The 23,786-nt window shown below is 43.2% G+C and overlaps 1 protein-coding gene across 1 annotated transcript in view; it reads right to left on the reverse strand.

Moving 5' to 3' along the window:
* Nucleotides 1-23,786, reverse strand: part of LOC126183890 (glutamate decarboxylase) — a 240,210-nt gene that overhangs the window by 112,622 nt on the left and 103,802 nt on the right. The window contains exon 2 of the mRNA XM_049926207.1: nt 9,192-9,428. Coding sequence (XP_049782164.1) covers nt 9,192-9,428 — 237 coding nt within the window. The remainder of the gene's footprint in view (nt 1-9,191; nt 9,429-23,786) is intronic.

Below are 23,786 nucleotides of genomic sequence, written 5' to 3' on the forward strand. Positions count from 1 at the left end.
GCACAAGTAAATGTATCATATGCAACAAAAACTGAAGCCAAAAGTAATTTCAGGTTTCATGACATTAAAATAGGCTCTGTCACTTTTCTCTGGAGCTCACGTCTTTGTTAAAGACTACCCATACTGGATAATGTACTGCGCTCTGCCTCTTTAGAACTCCTTGGTTCTATTAAAACCCGGATAGATATATCACAGGAACACCTTATCCCTAGTAAGTGTGAGTGCGACATTGTACCAGATGTTTATAAAAAACTTCAAGAATATATACGATTATCTGCATATGAGGCCTTTAGTGTATCACGTATAAGTAACATATAGGGCGACTCTGGATGAAAAGTACATGCTTCGAGGGTTGATAGTATCAGTGATTCTGACCAAAAAAATTCGTTTGGACATATGCCCGATTGCGAATGGTTTCCAAGACAAAATACATTTAATATTATTTTTGTACATTTTTCATAAATAACTCGGAAACCGCAGCTTCCAGCGAACGAAAAGGTCCTATTCGTTTTTTATCTAGAACTAACAGTTTGCTTGAAGAGAGCGTGAGAGTATTGAAAATCTCTCGCGATGTGCATGTGATGTAGCTAGGGAAATTTTTGTAGGCCAATTTGAGGTAATTTACTGAATTGACTGACCGCAAGTATCTCAGTGACGTGCGTTGTTCGGAACTGATCAGAATATTTGGTTTCTGAATATGTTATATGATTCTGTAGTAGACCGAAAGCCGCGCGGGATTAGCCGAGCGGTCTGAGGCGCTGCAGTCATGGACTGTGCGGCTGGTCCGGGCGGAGGTTCGAGTCCTCCCTCGGGCATGGGTGTGTGTGTTTGTCCTTAGGATAATTTAGGTTAAGTTGTGCGTAAGCTTAGGGACTGATGACCTTAGCAGTTAAGTCCCATAAGATTTCACACAGTAGACCGGTAAGACTGTCTCGGAGCGTAACATGTCATAAACTAATACACATGACATAAACCCAATATTACCTTTTCCAGTTGTGTCGTAAGTTCGACCGGGCAAAATTTGTGATAAGTACCGTATTCATGAGTGTTCAGGAGAAGGCACATTTATTCAGGAAAGTAATATCATAGACTGTTTATCATTTCCTTCTTCAGACCTGTGTGCCAGAATATGTTTTGTATACCGCGAGTAAGTATACGAAGGTACGGAGGTAACTGAACTTGATGCAGTTAATTTGCAGCGCTAGTACCGCAGGGAGAGCAAAATTTAACGTTACTTAGCGGAGTTGAAACGAAATCCAGAAAATAGTGCTCTGTCATTTGATTGGTAACTGTACACTGCGCATCTCTTCTTCTTACTGGAGAGACTACGGTGTCGAAAAATTCTGTAACCATCAGAAATAGAAAGGGAAACCTTCGGTTGGAGACCAACATCATAAAAGCGATTTAGCGACCTCGGCCACGACGTAACAGCGATGATGAAGGTAAAAAATTGCACATAACGTTATGTGTGGCTGTATGGCAGATGGATGCGAGAGGCGACAGAGGCTTATTTCCGTGTGCATATCTCGGCGGAAAGCTGGCAGCGGACTGATAGGGAGCGGTCGGAAGGCGGCCCATTCCCCGGCTGCCGAGAATTCCCCCGGTGGCGCCAGAGCAGCACGCCGCGGCGCGGCGACAATGCGCTCTGATTGAACTGAATCATCGCGCCACTCAATGGCCTTGTTAACACCCGCAGATTCAATTACGTAACCATATTCCTCTCGGATTACCACGCCGCAGGAAATTAAGTTAAAGATACACGGGCGTGTTTCTAAAGCCACTGATCGCGCTATCAGCAGCCACACGAGCGGCTCCGCGGGACTCTCCATTGGGAGGGCGGAGGGCGCTGCAGCACAAAGCAGCCCCTGCCACCCTGACTTTAGCCGCCATTCGCTGCCGCTGATTGTGGCGCTCCACGAAGCTAGCTGCCCGCACGACGTGGGTTTGCAAGCAGGAGGTATCGGACTCGTTTGTCGGACAGAGGCTTCCAAAATAACACAGACGCCCCTTTTGATTTTATGTAGAATCAACTTTGGTATTCATAACAGCATGACCACTGCTTGTACCTTACGAAAGGTGGCCAGTGTGATTTTAATAACTTTCCTCGCAAAGAAACTCTCCCATCAGTTGTTAAGAGCAGATAAAAGTTTCAATTAGAGCTATGAATGATTTTAGTGCGGGTGGTGTACTTTGAGGTACTAAATGTGTAAATATATGACTGATGTGAGTAAATCGGTTTGCTCCACAACTTTCTGAGGGTTGACCGAAGAATAATCCAGGTCGATTTATTGTGAATATTCCTTGATTTAGTCGTCCCGCTCGAGAGTTTTTCCAATACACAGACAAAGGATTCGATAGTCTTCCAAAGTTTAGATACCAAGGCAGGCGGATTATTTTGTCCTCCTCTTTGTAAAACAAAAACGTTTCTTGTGTAATTTGAGAAATTATCGATCTGGAAGACTCAATTCTTTCCTCGACATAATGACAACGCTATTAATTATGTAGTCATCTAAAATGAACTGTTTGACTATGGATCCTCCATTATACTATCTGATCAAAAGGATCTCGACACCAGTTAGTTGGTATTAATGTTGGGAATGTCCAACCGTCGTCTTTATTAGGCTTGAACTCTGCTGGGGACAAAAAAAATGTTCAAATGTATGTGAAATCTTATGGGACTTAACTGCTAAGGTCATCAGTCCCTAAGCTTACACACTACCTAACCTAAATTATCCTAAGGACAAACACACACACCCATGCCCGAGGGAGGACTCGAACCTCCGCCGGGACCAGCCGCACAGTCCATTACTGCAGCGCCTTAGAAGGCTTCTTTTTTTTAATCTCATTTTGTTCGTTTTTTCGTTCGGTGTATCTGCTCGGGGTGGACGTCACAAGACATCAGTTCAGTTCGTCGTTGATCCATTAACCCAGATTTTTTATTACAGAGGGCAGCTGACCCTCTGACCGAACACGCTGAGTTACCGTGCCGCAAGACCGCTCTGCTAATCCCGCGCGGCTGTTGGGGACACTTTCAGTGATGTGTCTGAATGTCTCTGAAGGAATAGGATCTCAATATTCCTCAAGGGCAGAAACCAGAGAAGGTAGTGGTGTCGCGGTGAGACCTGGAGCGAAGTCGTCGTTGTGACTCATCCCAAATGTGTTCCCTTGGTTAAGTCGGGACTTTAGGCAGGCCAGTTCATTTCAGAACTGTTATTATCCTCAAACGATTGCCTCACAGATGCTGCTTCACGACAGGAAGCATTGTCACGCTGATACAAACAATAATCGTCTCCGAACTGTTCTTTACTCTATGCAGTACAGCATTTAGCTGTTTCTTAAGCGAGATAAGAGGATCAAACCTTGCCGCGAAAAATAGCCCCATACCGGAACACCACCTCCTTTCTTTGAAAGGGCACTGCCTATTTCCTTCCCTATCCTTCCTTAATCAGAGGTTGTGCTTTGCCCCTCATGACCTCGTTGTCGAAGATACGTTAAACACTAATCTCCCTTCCTTCGCTGTAACTTCACTGTTGGCACTACAAGTGATGGCAAGTAACGTTCCCCAGGCATTCGCTGAACCAAAACTCCAAACGGCACTCCAAACCACTCGTTTCCAGTCATCCACTCTCCAGTAGCGTCGCTCTTTACACCAACTCAAACGTCGCTTAGCACTGAACACGAAAATGTGTGACTTATAAGGAGCTGTTTGACCGCTGTGATTGTACAATCGCCTCCCCCCCCCCCCCCCACCCGCACAGCGCTCTACAACTGTCTCTGTTCGTCAGTGCATGAAGTCTGCCGGTTCTTGGGTTAGCTATGATTCTTCCTTCGCGTTTGCACTTTACGATCACATCACCATCAGGCGACATGGGCAGTTTTCGAAGGGCTGCAATGTCCATGGTGGGTTTATTGACTACTCCACGTTCGAAATCACTGAACTCTCTTGACCGACCCATTCTGCTGTTACTACTTGACTGTTGACAACACAGTTCTTTTATACTGGCGGGTCCGCCTCCGTGACATGTGGTGTTCAATTCTGCAATACATAGTGGTGTCCAGATATTTTTGATCAAATAGTCTGTGTACCTTCCACCATGTTTCATTTGGGGTAGAAGGCAGTATGATATAATTGCTTCATCAATCGTTGAACTTACTACAAGAGAAGTGAATTCGTATTACCACATTAATACTTTTATTGGTAAGCAGCAGTGGCGTAGCGTGAGGGGAGACTTTGAGACTTAGTCTCCACTGTATTCGTGCTTAAAAAAGATGCAATAGTAACTCATAACAAAAATATAAATAACTTTCTGCTAAGAGCTCTAAATGTGCGAAGACATCAGTCTCGTAGCCCGCGCCGCACGCTGAGTATTGGTGTATTTGCCTGCTTGAGACTCAACTGCTCTCAGTCTCCGCCCTTACCTGGCTGTGTGCGCCTGCGCCCCCTCCACTTCTTCTCTTCCACGAAGGCCGGTGCGCTGCACTTGCTAGCAGGTATCGAGACTAGTCTCTGCCGCTTCTATGCTGGCTTTTAACACGGAAGTCAACAGTCATGCGGTTTGTGTTCATAGTCATTCTTGTGTGATTTTAGTGCATATTTTCGTTGTGTCGCCAACATGAGTGAGCGAGAACTGAATACTTTATAGAATTTGTATTAAAAACGCCTTTTTCTAGATTAACGTACCGGACGAAAAAAAGTGCGAATTGAAGGACAAACGACCTACTCCTATACTCAGTGTAGTTTTAAGTGAAGCCAAACAAAAACTCACTTCCCAGACAGCCTGGTACGAAAAGTATACTTGGCTGACTGCGAATGCAGTTAATAACAGATTATATTGTTATATATGTCTTCTGTTTGGTGGTGAAAGGGAATGGTGCAATGAGGGCATTTGTACAATAAAGAACTTTAACAGGAAAGCACCAAAGCATCAGATATCAAAACGTCACCTGCAGAACATAGAATCATTTCAGTTATTGGGCAAAAGTAGAATTGAGCACGCCCTTTCTGAAGCCGCTCGTCTGACATCAATAAAATATAACGAACAAGTTGCATCGAACACGAGAGTATTGGCTTGTATTATTCAGGTAATTGTATTTCTTTGTAAACAAGAACTAGCCTTTCGCGGCCATCGACAAGATGAATCCTCCAGCTACAAAGATAACTATCTGGAATTGTTGGATTTACTAGCTCAAGGAGAGCATTTAATCCAAGACCATCTGTCATCATCTCGAACCTTTAAAGGAACTTCTCCAGATATACAGATTGATGTAATAGAAATGATAACTCTGGCAGTTAATGAGAAAATAAGGTCTGAAATTCAGAACTGCAATTTCATTTCGATTTTAAGCTGATGAAATATTAGACGTGTCATGCAAGAGTCAAATGAGTATAATATTCAGATACAGTATTACCGACAAAATTGAGGACAGATTCGTTGGATTTTACGATGTTTCTGGAGATAAAACTGCTGAAGGTTTGTCAAACATTATTCATACAGTATTGAAAGAATGGAAGGTGGAAAGAAAAGTGGTTAGTCAAGCATGTGATGGTGCTTCAGTAATGGCGGGCAGAGAAAGAGGACTACAACAATTGGTGAAGCAGTTCTGTTCCTATGCGCTGTTTATTCATTTTTACGCACACCAACTGAATTTGGTACTGTTACATGCCTCCAAAATTATACAAGTACGCATGTTTGTAAGCGATTTTACATCACTCCATTCGTTTTTCAACAAATCACCAAAACGAAGTGTATTGATAACTTAGAAAGGATTTAAACTGCCACATGCAAGCAATACTCGCTGTAACTTTCATTTCAGGGCAGTTTCAACAATATCTAGTCATTTATCAGAGCTATATAGTGTTTTTAACTATATAACTGATGATACAGACTCTCAGTGGGACACAGAATCTTTGAGCTGCACTGTGGGAAAGACGGATGGATGATCGTATGTTTGTCTACTTGCTTTGTTTCTACCGAGGGTGCTTTGTTTATGTTGTTCATTTCTTTAATGTTCTTTAGTCAAAATCTGTCAGTATAATTGCTTGCCACGACGAAATAAGAACTGTTTTGAGAAAGTTACGACAGTTAAGAACGGAAACATTTATTGATGAATGCATTAAATTCAGTTTGTGTTTGAATGGCTACTTATCATTCCGCGACAGTCAAAAGACATCTCTCAGGGCACTAACTTATGAGATACTGGATTTGCAAATTGTTCAGATGGAAAGAAGATTTCAAGAGTTTCCCCAAATTCAGTTTGTGAACTTTTGGACGAAAAGCGTTTCCCAAACTATCAAAACGAATTCCTAAAGTTGAAACTGCTTCAGTTATTAGAACAGCACCCTATTTTCAAACAAGAACAACTTGAAAATGCACTGTGTAACATATACGTTCATATGAAAAAACACTTAACTCCAAGAATCCTCTTAAAGTACATTGCCAACATTGCTTTAGTCTCTGTTTATGAAGAAACAACGAAGTTCCTGCGTTTGGTTTTGACCCTACCCGTAACTACAGCAAGCAATGAACAAAGCATGAGTACTCTTAAACGAGTGAAGAATTATTTAAGGAATTCAATGTCCAACACCCGGCTGTCGTGTTTGTGCAAGTTAGCAATAGAAAAGACACCACTTGGAGAGCTATCCAGTGATCAGATCTTTGTAAACCGAGTTATAGCCTCATTCGTGGAAAGAAGACAGGCGCATTGCACTTGTGTACAAGAAGATATAAGTGCGTCTTCTCTTGTTGCTGGAGTTCTAAAAATTTCTCATTGTTTTTTGAACAAGTTAGTTATTATTATTATTATTATTATTATTATTATTATTAGTGGCGGCGGTAGTGGTAGTAGTAGTAGTAGTAGTAGTAGTAGTTGTTGTTGTTATATTTGATGCATTTTGTTTAAATTATTGTTTATTGTACTATTTTGTCTCCCTATAATAAATGTTGAGTCTCCCCAACCTTTACAACCACGCTACGCCACTGGTAAGCAGTCCAAATTTCGTGCTCCTTCCGTCTCTGGAGCATGTTCTTTGGATTCACCTGGACCAGTGATGTTTAACAGTAGTAGCTCTGCTATGCATTTCCTCTCGTACTGCTTTCGTCGATACTGCATTCTGGTGGTAATGGTCTTCTTGTGAGAGACAACAGTCCTCGTTAACGTCCTCTGTCCTCCTGTCTATTAGTAATTTTGGATAGTTATCTTTACCACACCAAGTTTTACCCCGAAATCTGTACAGATACTATAGATCTGGCAACCCCTAGAAAATTTACGTGTATTGTCACTGATGTACCTGCTTAAGGTGCATCAACAATTTGCTCTCTTTGGGCGTCTGTAAGATCTGAACAGTAAAGTCAATCTACTTGTGCTCAAAATAGATTTTATTGTATGGTACGGAGAAAAATTCAATTAAGAGAAGATCATACCTGTAAGTCATCACTATCATGTAGAACTTCAGTATCATGTAATCAGTTAAAACAATTACTTAAAAATTTATAAAAACGATGACTGTCAACATCGTAACCCGGTTCCAAATTCTATCACACGAAAACAAGAATCTCAAAGCTCCAATCTGCCTTCCTTGTTTATAAAATTATAAGAAAGGAAATGGTTGTGACCCATCAAAACACGTAAGTTCGCTTCAAATGTAGTTCGTGACAAAAAAGAGCAAAACTCGATAGCTGTCCCTCAAGAAAACTACTACTATTTTAATAAAGCCCATCTGTTAACTGTCATCCACTTCGTGCAGAATTTTAGTAAAAATTGTTAATTAAGATGATTGCTTCAGTTTATGTTGATGTCTGACGAACTTTTCTTGATCCGTCGACTACCTAGTTGTGGATCGTTAAATGTTGAAAGAGCTTAGCTCATTAGTGTATTGTTTGCTGATACTGTCAGTATTTGATTTCACTTTTTTTTCGTAATGAGTGATTACACAACTCTTAGACAGTAGCGGGTGCAACAACCGACTCATTTCAGGAAACCCTTAAGCATTCTTTACGTCCGTGTGTCATTTCTGCTTTCGTATAGATGCGTCTTATAAGGCACATACATTGATGGACAAAAATATGGAAACACTGCGTGATATGATTGACTGAACGTAAATGCAGATGCGAGCGTAGCCTTCAGATTGCGCTGTTGTATTTCACCACGAATGGCGTCTATGCAATGTCATCAATACGTTGCAAATATCAGAACCGAGATCTGGGCACTTATGAGTCCATTATGTCGGAGCTCATTGCATTAGAATGTGGGCAAAATGTTGGTCCTGTCTGGTTTTTAAGAGGAACCCTTCCTAAGATTTATACTGCACATGGGGAGAGCGGAAAAATATCATCCGCTAAGTCCCAACGCAGACGAAAGTCATGATGAAAAACAAGATGACGGCAGATGCAAATTCATTGCAGAGCTGAATGTCGCACTCACGAACCCTGTCAGCATCAAAAGAACACGAATCGAGCCCTTTAGGCCGGTAATTCCAGGCGAGCACGAATTCTAAAACCACTCGTCAGTGCTCCAAGTTCGCGTAAACCTTCGAGTTGGTGATAGACTTTTTTCCCCTTATCACTCGTGTCTACGGTTTCTGGAAGATCAAGTTATTTCCTATTCATTACATTTATATTTTTACTCTCGGGTCTATAAAGATGCACGGATTCTTTGCATAGCTATAATATACCTTGACATTTAGTTCTCAGCATTATTTTGTTGTCAGTTTTTGTTCGTAATAAATTCACTCGTTTCAGTAAGGCAATATGACGTTTTATTTGCTATTCATTACACCTGCCTTACATCAGTGTTATATGGTATTTCTACTATGATGTTGCCTCTAATCTACTTCTGTTAAGATCTGTCGTGGGGTTGTAATGCTTGTCAACTTGTGAGTGGTCTTGTGCTCTAATAACTCGTCAAGTAACTTCAATAAGTGGTTATGAATTCTAATGATAGACAGTAGAGTCACTGTGTGAGGAACGATTTGTTATGAAATATTTACGAGATAGCCTAAGATACTTTCCCTCCATACCGCTTCAACATGACGCCACATGGGGCAGGATGACAAAGCGGCCTGTCCACATCGCACGGTCTACCAGGGCTTGAATACGGAGTTTTTTGCTTTAAGAAATTTTCAGTTGTGAGGATATCCCGCAATTGGTGAACTTCCGTTAACCCAAGTACGGCGAGGCTGAGCAGCAGCTTACCTGTGCGGACCTGGTACTTGAGCGTCGTCTGGCAGTCGTCTACGAGCTGCTGCAGAGAGACGCCGCGATCGGGCAGCTCCAAGTCCAGCAAGGAGCGCATCTCCGCCGGGTGGTGAAACTCCAGCACCTTGGCGTTCCTGTCGTGGGACTGCTTGATGTATTCCAGCAGTACATCCACTACCTTCAGCAGGAACTCTCTCGTCACGGGTAAGCCATCCTTCGAGAACGGCAGGAGATCTGCAAAAAAGAAATACATACATTTTAGTAACGGACAGAAATAAATATACACTCCTGGAAATTGAAATAAGAACACCGTGAATTCATTGTCCCAGGAAGGGGAAACTTTATTGACACATTCCTGGGATCAGATACATCACATGATCACACTGACAGAACCACAGGCATATAGACACAGGCAACAGAGCATGCACAATGTCGGCACTAGTACAGTGTATATCCACCTTTCGCAGCAATGCAGGCTGCTATTCTCCCATGGAGACGATCGTAGAGATGCTGGATGTAGTCCTGTGGAACGGCTTGCCATGCCATTTCCACCTGGCGCCTCAGTTGGACCAGCGTTCGTGCTGGACGTGCAGACCGCGTGAGACGACGCTTCAGCCAGTCCCAAACGTGCTCAATGGGGGACAGATCCGGAGATCTTGCTGGCCAGGGTAGTTGACTTACACCTTCTAGAGCACGTTGGGTGGCACGGGATACATGCGGACGTGCATTATCCTGTTGGAACAGCAAGTTCCCTTGCCGGTCTAGGAATGGTAGAACGATGGGTTTGATGACGGTTTGGATGTACCGTGCACTATTCAGTGTCCCCTCGACGATCACCAGTGGTGTACGGCCAGTGTAGGAGATCGCTCCCCACACCATGATGCCGGGTGTTGGCCCTGTGTGCCTCGGTCGTATGCAGTCCTGATTGTGGTGCTCACCTGCACGGCGCCAAACACGCATACGACCATCATTGGCACCAAGGCAGAAGCGACTCTCATCGCTGAAGACGACACGTCTACATTCGTCCCTCCATTCACGCCTGTCGCGACACCACTGGAGGCGGGCTGCACGATGTTGGGGCGTGAGCGGAAGACGGCCTAACGGTGTGCGGGACCGTAGCCCAGCTTCATGGAGACGGTTGCGAATGGTCCTCGCCGATACCCCAGGAGCAACAGTGTCCCTAATTTGCTGGGAAGTGGCGGTGCGGTCCCCTACGGCACTGCGTAGGATCCTACGGTCTTGGCGTGCATCCGTGCGTCGCTGCGGTCCGGTCCCAGGTCGACGGGCACGTGCACCTTCCGCCGACCACTGGCGACAACATCGATGTACTGTGGAGACCTCACGCCCCACGTGTTGAGCAATTCGGCGGTACGTCCACCCGGCCTCCCGCATGCCCACTATACGCCCTCGCTCAAAGTCCGTCAACTGCACATACGGTTCACGTCCACGCTGTCGCGGCATGCTACCAATGTTAAAGACTGCGATGGAGCTCCGTATGCCACGGCAAACTGGCTGACACTGACGGCGGCGGTGCACAAATGCTGCGCAGCTAGCGCCATTCGACGGCCAACACCGCGGTTCCTGGTGTGTCCGCTGTGCCGTGCGTGTGATCATTGCTTGTACAGCCTTCTCGCAGTGTCCGGGGCAAGTATGGTGGGTCTGACACACCGGTGTCAATGTGTTCTTTTTTCCATTTCCAGGAGTGTAGATCATATTTCATGTGGGGGAGACGGCGGTTGAGCTCAAATTTTAGGTAACGGTTCGATTTGGAGACTAGAGTGGTGTGGCTAAGTCCTCGTGAGAACAGCCTCTAATAAATTACAAGGGAGCGCCTTCCGTGATCAGGTGAGCTACACATTCACATTCTGTCCGTATTGCTGGGAGCGTCGTTCAGTTAATCACTTCAGCTTTGCCAATCAGAACAGCTCTCTGTTACGCAACTACACGTCTTCTGCCAAGTTTCCAGAGTTTTGGCACGCTGTTGCACAAGCACACGTTAGAGAACTTAAAACTTGTGTGGGTGCCGCTTTTAACTCTTTTTCATGTTTACGTAGAAATCGTTTACTTGTACAAGCGATTTAGACTTTCATTTTATATTAGCACGACACACAATTGAGAGTAACAGATAATGAGTAAGATGTTCTTACTTACAGTGTGTAAAAGGAAATGTTTAAAATTACAATATTACTGCAAATAATGAAAATAATCACTTCGCAGTGAGGGGCTGCCGCTCGTCGAACATTTCCCTCGAGGACATATTGTGAGTAGGCTGTTTAGGTTTTTATATTGGTAACGCCACGTAGCGCTCTGTATGAAAATCACTGGCTGTGCTGTGTGCAGTCTGTGGCTGGTTTGCATTGTTGTTTGCTATGTAGTGTTGGGCAGCTGGATGTGAACAGCGCGTAGCGTTGCGCAGTTGGAGGTGAACCGCCAGCAGTGGTGGATGTGGGGAGTGAGATGGCGGAGTTTTGAGAGCGGATGATATGGACCGAGACAGTAAATTTTGACTTTTGAACACTATTAAGGTAAATACATTATTTGTTCTCTATCAAAACCTTTCATTTGCTAACTATGCCTATCAGTAGTTACTGCCTTCAGTAGTTAGAATCTTTTATTTAGCTGGCAGTACTGGCGCTCGCTGTATTACAGTAGTTCGAGTAACGAAGATTTTTGTGAGGTAAGAATTCATGAAAGGTATAGATTATTGTTAGTCAGGGCCATTCTTTTGTAGGGATTATTGAAAGTCAGATTGCGTTGCGCTAAAAAATATTGTGTGCCAGTTTAGTGTTGATCAGAATAGGTAAAGAGCGAAATGTCTGAGTACATTCAGTTTAGCTGGCAGTATTGGCGCTCGCTGTATTGCAGTAGTTCGAGTAACGAAGATTTGTGAGGTAAGAATTCATGAAAGGTATAGGTTATTGTTAGTCAGGGCCATTCTTTTGTAGGGATTATTGAAAGTCAGATTGCGTTGCGCTAAAAAATATTGTGTGCCAGTTTAGTGTTGATCAGAATAGGTAAAGAGTGAAATGTCTGAGTACATTCAGTTTAGCTGGCAGTATTGGCGCTCGCTGTATTGCAGTAGTTCGAGTAACGACGATTTTTGTGAGGTAAGAATTCATGAAAGGTATAGGTTATTGTTAGTCAGGGCCATTCTTTTGTAGGGATTATTGAAAGTCAGATTGCGTTGCGCTAAAAATATTGTGTGTCAGTTTAGTGTTGATCAGAATAGGTAAAGAGCGAAATGTCTGAGTACGTTCAGTTTTGCTCAGCTGTTTGAAAATCAAATAACATAAGATGTTTATCAGCACAGTAATTCATTAATTTTTCTAAGGGGACGTTTCAATATAATGAGTTATGACGTCCTCTGTGAGCAACAAAACTGAGCTGGATTATTCATGGCATATTCTGTGAAACGACAACGCAGGTAATTTATTTATTGCACGATAATGTCCGTGTGCGTACTGTGTCCAACTGAAAGGATATATCGCAGGTATCTGGGTGGCACAGTCTGGTCGTCCAGACTGGTTTTCCCGTGGTTCCCTCAGACCACTTAAGATGTGTGTCAGTACTGTTTCTTTGAATAAGCTACTGTGAATATCCTGTCCCATCCTCGTCCAATGGTAGCTCCTTCACTGACTCAGATGGTCTCATCACCGTTTCGACATTAAGCCCTTAATCTTCCTTTATTCAGGTAAGAAATTTGATGTAGCCAATGTACAGCACGAAATTTTCACCTAATGGTTTTCCACTTGTTTCTAAAGTTGATAGACTGCATGAGTGAAAATATAAATGCAAAGAAAGAATAAATTGAAGAGACAGTGGTAGAGTAGACCCAAATGTGCGACATTAAAATTAGGAAGGCTCACAAAATATTTAGCTATTGGTTTTGATTTTATAGAGAAGTGTTTAAAGGTCTGTGCCAAACATGCATTTAATTAATACGAAAATACAATGCTTCAGAAATGCAAAAATGGAAATTATTTCTCTATGAAGCTACAATCAGATATGTACCCGACTTTGTGACCGAGTGAGGTGGCGCAGTGGGACTCGCATTCGAGAGCACGACGGTCCAAACCCGCGTCCGGACACCCTCATATAGGTTTTCCGTGATTTCCTTAAATCGCTTCAGGCAAACTCCGGGATGGTTTGTTTGATAGGACACAGCCGACTCCCTTCCCCATCCTTCCCTAATTCGATGGGACCGATGACCTCACTGTTTGGTCCCCTTCCCGAAATCGCCCAACCAACCAACCGACTTTGTCAAGATATTCGCCACTTAGTAGGTTTACATGATTAAACTTTCGCTTCATGCGAAACTAATGTCCATCATGAACATCAGCATGAAGTGTGACCCTCACGGTCACTAATATACTCTTTTATTCACTGTAGTATGGAAGCACACTGCATCCGAATATCATCACGATTAATGTTTTGCCATCCTTGAAAGACATGCTGTGTCAGTTCGTGAAGATTGCTGCTCGGAGGTTAATATGAAAGTCTATGTTTTCCCATCGCGTCTCAGACGTGCTGTATGGGTAAGAGCTCAGCAGGCGGGTACGTTAGTTCAAATGGTTCAAATGGCTCTGAGCACTATGGGACTTAACATCTGAGGTCATCAGTCCCCTAGAACTTAGAACTACTTAAACCTAACTAACCTTAGGACATCACACACATCCATGCCCGAGGCAGGATTCGAATCTGCGACCGTAGCGGTCATGCGGTTACAAACTGTAGTGCCTAGAACCGCACGGCCACACCGGCCGGCGGTACGTTAGTTAAGGATCCGTACATTCCTCAAGCCACTTAGGATGTAAACTGCAACGTCTGTTCTTCCATCATCCTGATGCAATATGCTATTTGATACTCTGGTCACGAAGGTTATGCCAATAGGTTTTACCGGTATTGCTACATGGTGGCTAGCATTCAACCTCCGTTTAACAATTAGCAGATCAGGCCTTTTGTCATAACCAACAGCTTCTCTCAAAATGATTCCGGGAGCTGGAGCGGCATGGGTCTCGAGAATCGCTGCTTTCTGTGAACTTTCACAATGCCGACTAGGGAAACCCTAGTGTCGTTCTGACTGCCACGAACGGAAGCGGAACTCATCGCTGTCTACCCAAGAAAGTCTCACTCAATATCCCAACTGACTCTGTCTCTACGTCATACAAGTCTCTGTCGTCTACGGTACTGTGTCAAACATAAGCGACACATGTCAACTCAAGTACACAACCCAATTTCTAGTAATCCGTTCCAAACTATTTTTGGTTACATGCTGCCTGTAATTTATTCTTGGATTCAGCAGTTGTTACCCGTCTATTCGTCTGAGCAAGTGGAACAATCTTACGATCTTCCCGTGGTGTAGCAGTTCAAGGACCTGAGCCTCCACTCTTCTTTTTACGCCGTTATTCTGCGTTGTTCTCGTCGCGGCTCTTTCTGAAGTCATTCAGATTCAGTCAGTTGTCTATGCTACCTACCGGTATGATGTTTCTGTGGCCCTCATGCCAATTATACAACACTTCTCAAAATCCAAAAGATGGCGAGAAGGTGCACGCGCATGCCTCCTGAGCATGTTGTGTTGCGATCTCCACCTGTAAATTTTCAGCACGTTAGACACACCGATAAGCCTTAATGTTCTCATACTGTTCTTCATTTCTAGGAATGAGACTTCACCGCACCGCAGATAAGCTCGCATACGGATGAAATTCTTATCACCATTCTCCACATGCATGAAAACATGGGAGTATGAGTTTAGTAGCATTCAGTCATGGTGGTCATGGTGTAAACTTACCATTTCCGTCGCTGTATATTCTGTGTTTTGTATATATACTTTCTAAAACTCTTGCGTACGTCTCCAGGTCCTGTTAGTTTCAATAAACAAATATAACCCACTTAGAAGACCAAGGTCGCTAAATCTGTCGAACAGGGTGGCCAACAGTCTGCGGTTGTTTGCTGATAATGCGGAGGTGTACGAAGTGTCGAAGATGACCGACTATAGGATGATACAAGATGACTTAGACAAAATTTCTAGTTGGTGTGATGAATTGTAGCTGGCTCTAAACGTAGAAAAATGTAGGTTAATTGCGGGTGAGTAGGAAAAACAAACTCATAATGTTCCGATACAGCATTAGTGGTGTTCAACTTGACACACTCGTTTAAATATCTGGGCGTAACACTGCAGATCGATATGAAATGGAACCAGCATGTGAGGATTGTGGTAGAGAAGGTGAATGGTTGACTTTGATTTATTGAGAGAATTTTAGGAAAGCGTGATTCATCCGTAAAGGAGACCGCATATAGGACGCTTCTGGGATCTATTCTTGAGTACTGCTGGAGTGTTCGGGATCCGCACGAGGTCGGATTAAAGGAAGACATGGAAGCAATTCAGAGATGGGCTACTAGATTCGTTATCGGTAGGTTCGAACAACACGCAAGTGTTGCGGTGATGCTTCGGGAACTCAAATGGGAATCCCTGTGGGAAAGGTGACGTCGAGAAAATTTAGAAAATCGGCATTTGAAGCTGACTGCCCAACGATCCTGCTGTCGTCAACATACATTTAGCGTAAGGACCACGAAGATAAGATACGCGAAATTAGGGCTCCTACGGAGGCTCATACAGCTTTCCCTCGCTCTATCTGCGAGTGGAACAGGAAAGGAAACGGCTAATAGTGGTACAGGATACTCTCCGCCACCCATCGAATGGTGGTTTGCGGAGTATGTGTATAGATATAGACGTACTTAAGAGCGGATTTATGCTACTCAACAGCTGTTGCACCAGTACTGGTAGCAGCATTTTTACTGGAATCTATCGAACTGGTAAAACTGTCGGCGTATCTCTCACGCTCACATGAACGTCCACTCGTTTTTAGCGTTACGTTCTAAGTATGTCTGCTTACTGTAAAAGTACTAAAGAATCTGTCTCGAGGACTGTTCACCAGCATATGTCGTTGATATCTAAGTGGAACTACGAATTAAGACAACGTTTACAGATTGCGATGAAAGGAAGCCGCCGTAGAACATATGAATCATTATTGTTATCAGTCAATGAAAAAGCACTTCACACGTTATAAGTGGTGGTTTAGTGTGCTGCTGCAGACGCACAGTCCTTACAGAGTGACAGCATCCGCCGCAAGCCTGTGCCGCGCTACGCTCAGCACCTGCGGCCAGTATCTGTGTTTATGCAGTGCGGCCGCACAATCTGGCGCGCACCCCTAAGCCGCGAGGGTTTGCATTCCGCAAACAAGAGGCCGCCCGCCGATAAAAGCCATCTATAATAACTTTCACACACTTATTATGCAGATGCTAAGCCGCTTTGTGTTTTTTCCCCCCTGCGCCCCCTCACTACCCCCCGCGTTTTGCATGGGCGGCAGATAGCGACTGTTTTATAGCGGCGCGGTGCTGACGTGCGGCCAGATACTGGCGTGATTTATCACCGCATTGCCCCCGTGTGACAAGGTTTATCAATTACAACGCAATCGATATAACCACGACGGGGAATACGAAGAGCTATGCAATCGACTTTGGAGATAAACAGCCTGTCTATAGAGACTCGCTCTAGCTCCCTATTGCTCTTCCGAGGAGCGGACCTCGTAAATATAAGGTTGCTTGATTTATGCCGGAGCGTCGTCGGATCACTGACCGTAGAACACAGCTACCTCTATCTGCAAAAGTTTAATGATATATTTTAGGCGTCGAAGATACAACAAATTCATTTTTTCTGTCTTTATTTCTTAGTTTTTCCCACTTAACGTCACGTTCCAACTTGGTAATTGGAGTGATAAGTTTTGCCTTTTTAGTCTCCCAAAATCTCTTCAAGAATTCATCATTTTTTCTTCAGTTCCTCTGACTGATTCTTGCTGGTCTGCTTTAGAAACTTTTCCGTGTATCTGTTACTAATGGCCGGCCGGAGTGGCCGAGCGGTCTAGGCGCTTCAGTCTGGAACCTCTTTACCGCTACGGTCGCAGGTTCGAATCCTGCCTCGGGCATGGATGTGTGTGTCGTCCTTAGGTTAGTTAGGTTTAAGTAGTTTTAAGTTCTAGGGGACTGATGACCTCAGAAGTTAAGTCCCATAGTGCTCAAAGCCATTTGAACCATTTTTTTTGTTACTAATGTTCCAAAGGCTAACCGATTTATGAAGATTTATTCTGTGGCGTTCATGTCTTGTAAATCACTCAGTTTTTTTTTTTTTTTTTACCAGCCGATTCTGATCCTCTTTGAGTTAATAATGTCGAGTAGTCTTTCGATGAGTCCATTGTTGACCATTCTGTACTTATGGATATACGTGAACAAAATCCAACAGAGTAGACAATACCCAGGCCTTTGCAACACACTACAAACACCAGCACTGAAATAACGACAACCTTAAAAGACAAGAAAACAGATAGTGGAACACAACCTGTGATAAAGCGATAGCGCCTTCATCAAACAAAGGAATGAATGGAACGGACACAGAACTGCTGAAAGATGCAGAAAATTAACTCCAAAATAATCCGTGATGAAAAACGAGTTTATGGCAAAATTAGATTCATAGAAATAGAACAGGACTTCTTCAAGATTTTAAGAGACCTTCAAGGGGAACTTATCTCGTTACCAGCCAACATCTCCGTGTTTTGGCCGAGCAAATAGAACATTCCAAATGAACTCTGAAAAAACTGTACGATACAGGTCGACAATTGTCAAGCCCGCTTAACTGTGATGCACTATAAGAAAAATTTTTCTTCGAAAAACCAGTGACAAATCCTGGTTCACAATCCCCTATAATAAAGGAAACAGTAGATATCACAAAATCGCTTATCAAAGGCTCTGGTGAAGACGGTATTACTGCTAAGAAAGAGATGAACCATTAAAGAGAATACACACATGTTTGACACAGATCTGGGGGACTGGGTCTAATGCACAGGACTGTAAATGTGCGTTGACACACACACACACTCTCTCTCTCTCTCCATAAGAAAAATGATACGACGGACCCAAATAACTACAAACGCTGACGTCTTTTGCTGGTCTTATAAGGAACCGTATTTAACAATCGAATCCCCACCTGGTTTGTGGCTGCTACTTTAGAGCTCAGACTGGATAAGAAGAGCGGAGCACTGAGAATCCAGTCTCATATAAAAACAACAAATTCATTTATATTTAGACTTACTGCGAGGCAAGAACACCTGAAATAACTATCGACAGGAATTTTATGTCTGCTTTAGAAATATCCGAAGTATTCTCACTCCTTTCTTGGATTCCAAGCTTACATACTGTTTACACTGCTTTCTTTGTGCCTGAAAGTGTTTCATTCTCCTTGATTATGTTGTAGGAAATCACCAGAATACAAAAGGAGATTGATGCTGACAGGTGTATTACCAAACCATCAGTTTAGTAAGTCATGACTGAAAAATGCTATTACGAATTACGTGAAGAATAATGGCACTACTGCTAGAAGTTGACCTGAAGAAAGATTAGGTTGGTACCCGGATAAACCCGGAAACATGCGAGGAAATACTGACTCTACGACCTATTATAAAAGTAAATTAAAAGAGAGACAAATCTATATTTATGGCATCTGTATTTTTTGACTGAGCGTTCGATAGCATTAACTGGAAAACAGTCCTTCTCAAGAGAGGTATAAATTACTGGAAGGGAGACATGATCTACAACTTGTACAGAAAGCAGACTGAAGTTACAGAAATTAATGGCAAAGAAAAGGAGACAGTAATGGGAGTGAGACAGTGTTGTAGCCTATGCCCCAAGTTGTTGTATCTGTGCACCGAGAGTGTTCTATATGAAACCAAAGAAGAATTTGAAAAATGATTTAAAGTTTAGGGAGAATAAATAAAATTTAAAGTTTACCGATCACATTAAAATTGTGGCCGAGACAGTAACGGATTTGGAAGGCCATCTAAACGGAATGGATAATGTCTCAAAAGGAGGTTATAAGATAAACATTGACAAAATTAAAACTAAGATAAAGGTCAGGTGATACTAAGAGAGTCAGACACTGAAATTACAATTGCTGACTGAGCAGTAAATTGACTGACGACGGCAGAAGTAAACAGGATAGATAATGCAGACTGACAAGAGCGAGAAAAAGTTCCAGGAAAAAGGAAATATTTTATCATGTAATTAAATTTAAGAATTAGGAATCTCTTCTGAAAGTTTTTTCCTGGAATGTAGTCTTATATGAAAGCAAAACATTCAGGTAAATAGAAAAAAGAAGCCTTTCAAATATGATGCTACGAGGAATTTCTTAAAAGAAGTAGTTTTCCTGCGTAGGCCACTTATTTATAATCAAGTAACTAATTTCGATCCCATGACCATTACTTAGCTATATCACAGAAAAATTGTTACGCTTACCACATGTTATGAGCCATGCAGCAATTTGGTGAAAAAGCAGAAAGTGATGCCGTCCTTTATAACAATGTCACACAAACTTAGTTGGTACGCGCACTACTGCCACACCTACGAAGCACTCGCACATACGCTGATGAGGCATAACACACTGACCGCCAACCTAATAGCGTGTTAGTCCACATACATAATGCAGTACAGGTGCGATTCTGCTTGACACGGATTCTAAAGGTCGTCGGTAGGTTGCAGAAGGTATGTGGCATCAGATTTATGCCCACAGGTCACGCAATCGCCGTAAATTACGGACCGGTGATTTGTGGGTGCACAGCTGATGCCTGATAGCGTTCCAGATGTTCTCTATGAAGTTCACATCAGGCGAATTTGGCCGCCAAGCCATCATTTTTAGTTCATTGTGATACTCCTCAAACCACTGTACCACAATTCGTGCCTTGTCACACAGACAGTTATCCTGCTGGAAGATACCACCAGGGAAGACAAAAAAATTTAGCATGAAGGGATGCAAGTGGTCCGCAGTAATGTTCACGTACTCCACAGCTGACATAGCGCCTTCGAATACTACCACATGTCTCATGGAAGGCGAAGTGAAAGTCCCCATAATATAATACTGCCGCCTCCAGCCTGTGTTACGAGAAGCAGTTCTCCTGGATGGCGGTGTATCCGGTCACCACCGTCCACCTGATGTAATAACATACATGATTCAGTCGACCAGGCAACGCGTTTCCATTTATCCACGTGCCAATGTTGACGATCCAGTGTCTACTGCATTCATAATTGACCATGCCGTTGGGTCTACATGGAAACACATAGGGGTTGTCTGCATCTGAACCGCATGTTCAACAATGTGCTCTGAACAGTGTGCTTCGAAACACTTGCAGCTGCACCAGTATTAGGCGCTGTCGTCAGACCTGCCACGGATCACCGCCTATTCTGTTTTACAGAGCGTACAGGCCTCCGATCTCCACGTTCTGTGATGAGGCGTGGACGTCCAACACACTGTGACCTATCCGTTTCGCCATTCTTCAACCACTTTAAGTAGAAGATGACGACGGTAGAAATCCGACAGCGGACCAGCTTCGCTGTTTCCGAGACGCTCGTTCCCAGATGAAGGACAATAACTATTTGCTCTTTGTCATAGTCGTTTATAGCAGTTTTTTCCCCACTGGTACTTGTATCGTAACTACAATGATTCCCCTTTTGTCTCTGCTCCGCTGAAATACTTCCCTCACCACGTCACGTGTACACAGCGCCACAGCCACAGTTCAGTCTCTCTGTGGTCAGTGGTTATTATGTTTTGGCGCATCAGTGTATGAAAAATCGAAGAAATGTAACCCGATACATAATAAACTAAAGCGTAACTGCAGAAGTGAAACGCACGTGGCATGGCAAACATCTTAAAACAAAATAGAGTGCATAGCTTGAATACAGCAAACGTCTTGGAGCAGATGTAGAAGTGCGGGGATGAAGAGACATGCCCAGCATAGACTAGCTCGGAGACGTGAATCTAACCAGTCTTTCGACCGAAGACCATAACATGTTGTTGGGAATTTCTCTACTCAAGTCTCTGATTCATAAGCAGATAATTTGACAAAATACTTTTCACATACCAGCACCTTACAATATAATAGAGTTTTGTGGTGCAGAAGCTCTGAAATTCTTGACTATATCACTCAAGAAGTGACACGGCCACTTTTGTACCGAAAGCAGACGATGGTGTTTTTATTTTTTATCCCCTTAAAATGGAGTTAGTCGCAGTAAACGATCAACTCTGTTTTGTAACTACGTGACGGCGGTTCATTAACATTCTTGATAAGTTACCGAAAAATCCTTTGCGTTCATCAAGATGAATAATCCCCAGTTCTTTGACAATAGTGGGGAAGCATGTGATGGCATGGCGGTACCAGGCCTACGTCTTCCAGCAAATACTAAAGATTTTCGATAGCGTTCAATACCTAGCAAGAGACTGGTTAAAACATTCGGGTGACACTCTCCCTTTTTAACCTTTAGCCCATCAGCTCAGGTATTCGGGACGAACATTGTCTTGTATAAGTAGCCCACGCCTTCATTCTGCCACTGCAATGTATTTTCTTGTCGTATGATAGTTATAGGAAGATAGAAGAATACAGAACACAAACTGTATCTTAAGTTTACCGTAAAATACAATTACCATACGTTAATCAGTCTGGAGGAGCGCCGTGGTGTCTTAGAGGCATCCGTGAGCGATATGTTGGTTGGTTTCATTCTGGAATATGTTGGTTGACTTAATTCTCCAGCCAAAGGCGCACTTTAGTGAGGATACATCCCAGCATTGGTGCAGCCTAATGGTTCAAATGGCTCTGAGCACTATGGGACTTAACATCTGTGGTCATCAGTCCCCTAGAACTTAGAACTACTTAAACCTAACTAACCTAAGGACATCACACACATCCATGCCCGAGGCAGGATTCGAACCTGCGACCGTAGCAGTCGCGCGGTTCCGGACTGATCGCCTAGAAACGCTAGACCACCGGTGCAGCTTAATGGTACAGATTGTGCAGTACTTATGATTTTCAGCTGTGAGCATATCTCTGTGGTAGATTAGAATCGCCAGCCACGGTGGCCGTGCGGTTCTGGGCGCTACAGTCCGGAACCGCGGGACTGCTACGGTCGCAGGTTTGAATCCTGCCTCGGGCATGGATGTGTGTGATGTCCTTAGGTTAGTTAGGTTTAAGTAGTTCTAAGTTCTAGGGGACTGATGACCTAAGATGTTAAGTCCCATAGTGCTCAGAGCCATTTGAACCATTTTAGATTAGAATCCGGGGAAGATGTCATAAGTGACACGCTCTTGTACCCGGAAAATTAGGCACCTATACATGCTTCCGAGCACCTTTAAGAAGAAAAAAAAACCTCAGTAGGGCTTCAGCTGATACAAACGTTGGAGTTTTTAAACGAAATCCATTACTCTCAAGGTAATCTCCTACATCGAGAAGGCTTGGTTGCCTTAGCATAACTCAGGTCTGTGATGGTATAAACTGTGTATGGGCTTATATTATAGTGCTAATAATTAAAATGTTTGCGGAGACGTGTGGAGTTGCTTGAAATCGAACTCTCCCTTTAGGTGCCAATGTGCTGGTTTCCAGGCTCGGCTACCCGCTAAAAGATACACTATCGCTGTATTCTGTGGGACTCATCCGTTATGTTCTTGTGTCTTCTTTACTATACAAGGCGTTTCGTTATATCCGTTTAACTTTGGTCACGATGTTTATTACAAGAGACTATATGAACCGATTATGTTAAGAGTTCAGATAAAAGGACGAGCCCAGTTCTCCTTTTAAATCCTATATGCGGTGCCAGGAGCTACAATCAGAAGACAATTAATACATTCTTCACAAGATGGTATGCAAGGTGAAACAGCAGAACTATTCAATATTCATCACCAGACAGATAAACCAATATGCGCAGACAATTGAGTGAAGTTTATTTAAGCAATAAAAGAGTCTGTGACATCTATTTATCCACATATTTCCGTATAATTTAAACTGCAACTAAATTCTCTTCATCCGATCACTGCCAATACTGCGAAATTCCATTCGTTGGGAAAGTCTCCATCTTCCTTAATGTTAGGTGGCTGAAACACTGAGAATCTTGGCTCACCTTTGAGTGGACATGCCATTTTATGTAAGTAACTGGACACGTTATTTTACCGGTATATAACGTAGAGTCCTGTAAAGGGTTGTAACCCTTGATGTTGGTAGATTGTGATTTATGAACAGACTATTCAAACCTTTACTCAATCTAGATGTGTAGTGCTGTATTAACCGGCTGACATTGACTGCTACTTTATCTGGGTGTTTTACTAGTTACTTCTCTGGTTTAATGTTTCTTGATGGTGCGCTACTTTATTTGAGTGTAGTGTCACCACAGAGAGGTGTTGTAAATGTGCCACTGGAAAATTAATTTTTATACAAATTTGCTTGTAGAGACAGTTGTGAAGAACCAGAGGGTCGTAACAGCTGTGGTAATGTAACTGACTTAATCTCTGTCAACACTGTGAAGAGGGAGACAGGAAACTTATACTGTTATGTAGAGGGCAAATAAAAGCAGAGCGTAGACTGAAAATTTCAAACAACACAGAAAAAAATGAAAAGGAACAGTGGCAGGTATACCCGCGTGTGTACCACATTTTTGTTGTACCCAGCGTCGACATCAGATTGAAATACTAGTATTTGCTGCACATAGGAAAAAAAAATGTGGGTTACG

The sequence above is a fragment of the Schistocerca cancellata genome, chromosome 4 (assembly GCF_023864275.1).
Source record: "Schistocerca cancellata isolate TAMUIC-IGC-003103 chromosome 4, iqSchCanc2.1, whole genome shotgun sequence".
NCBI lineage: Eukaryota > Metazoa > Arthropoda > Insecta > Orthoptera > Acrididae > Schistocerca > Schistocerca cancellata.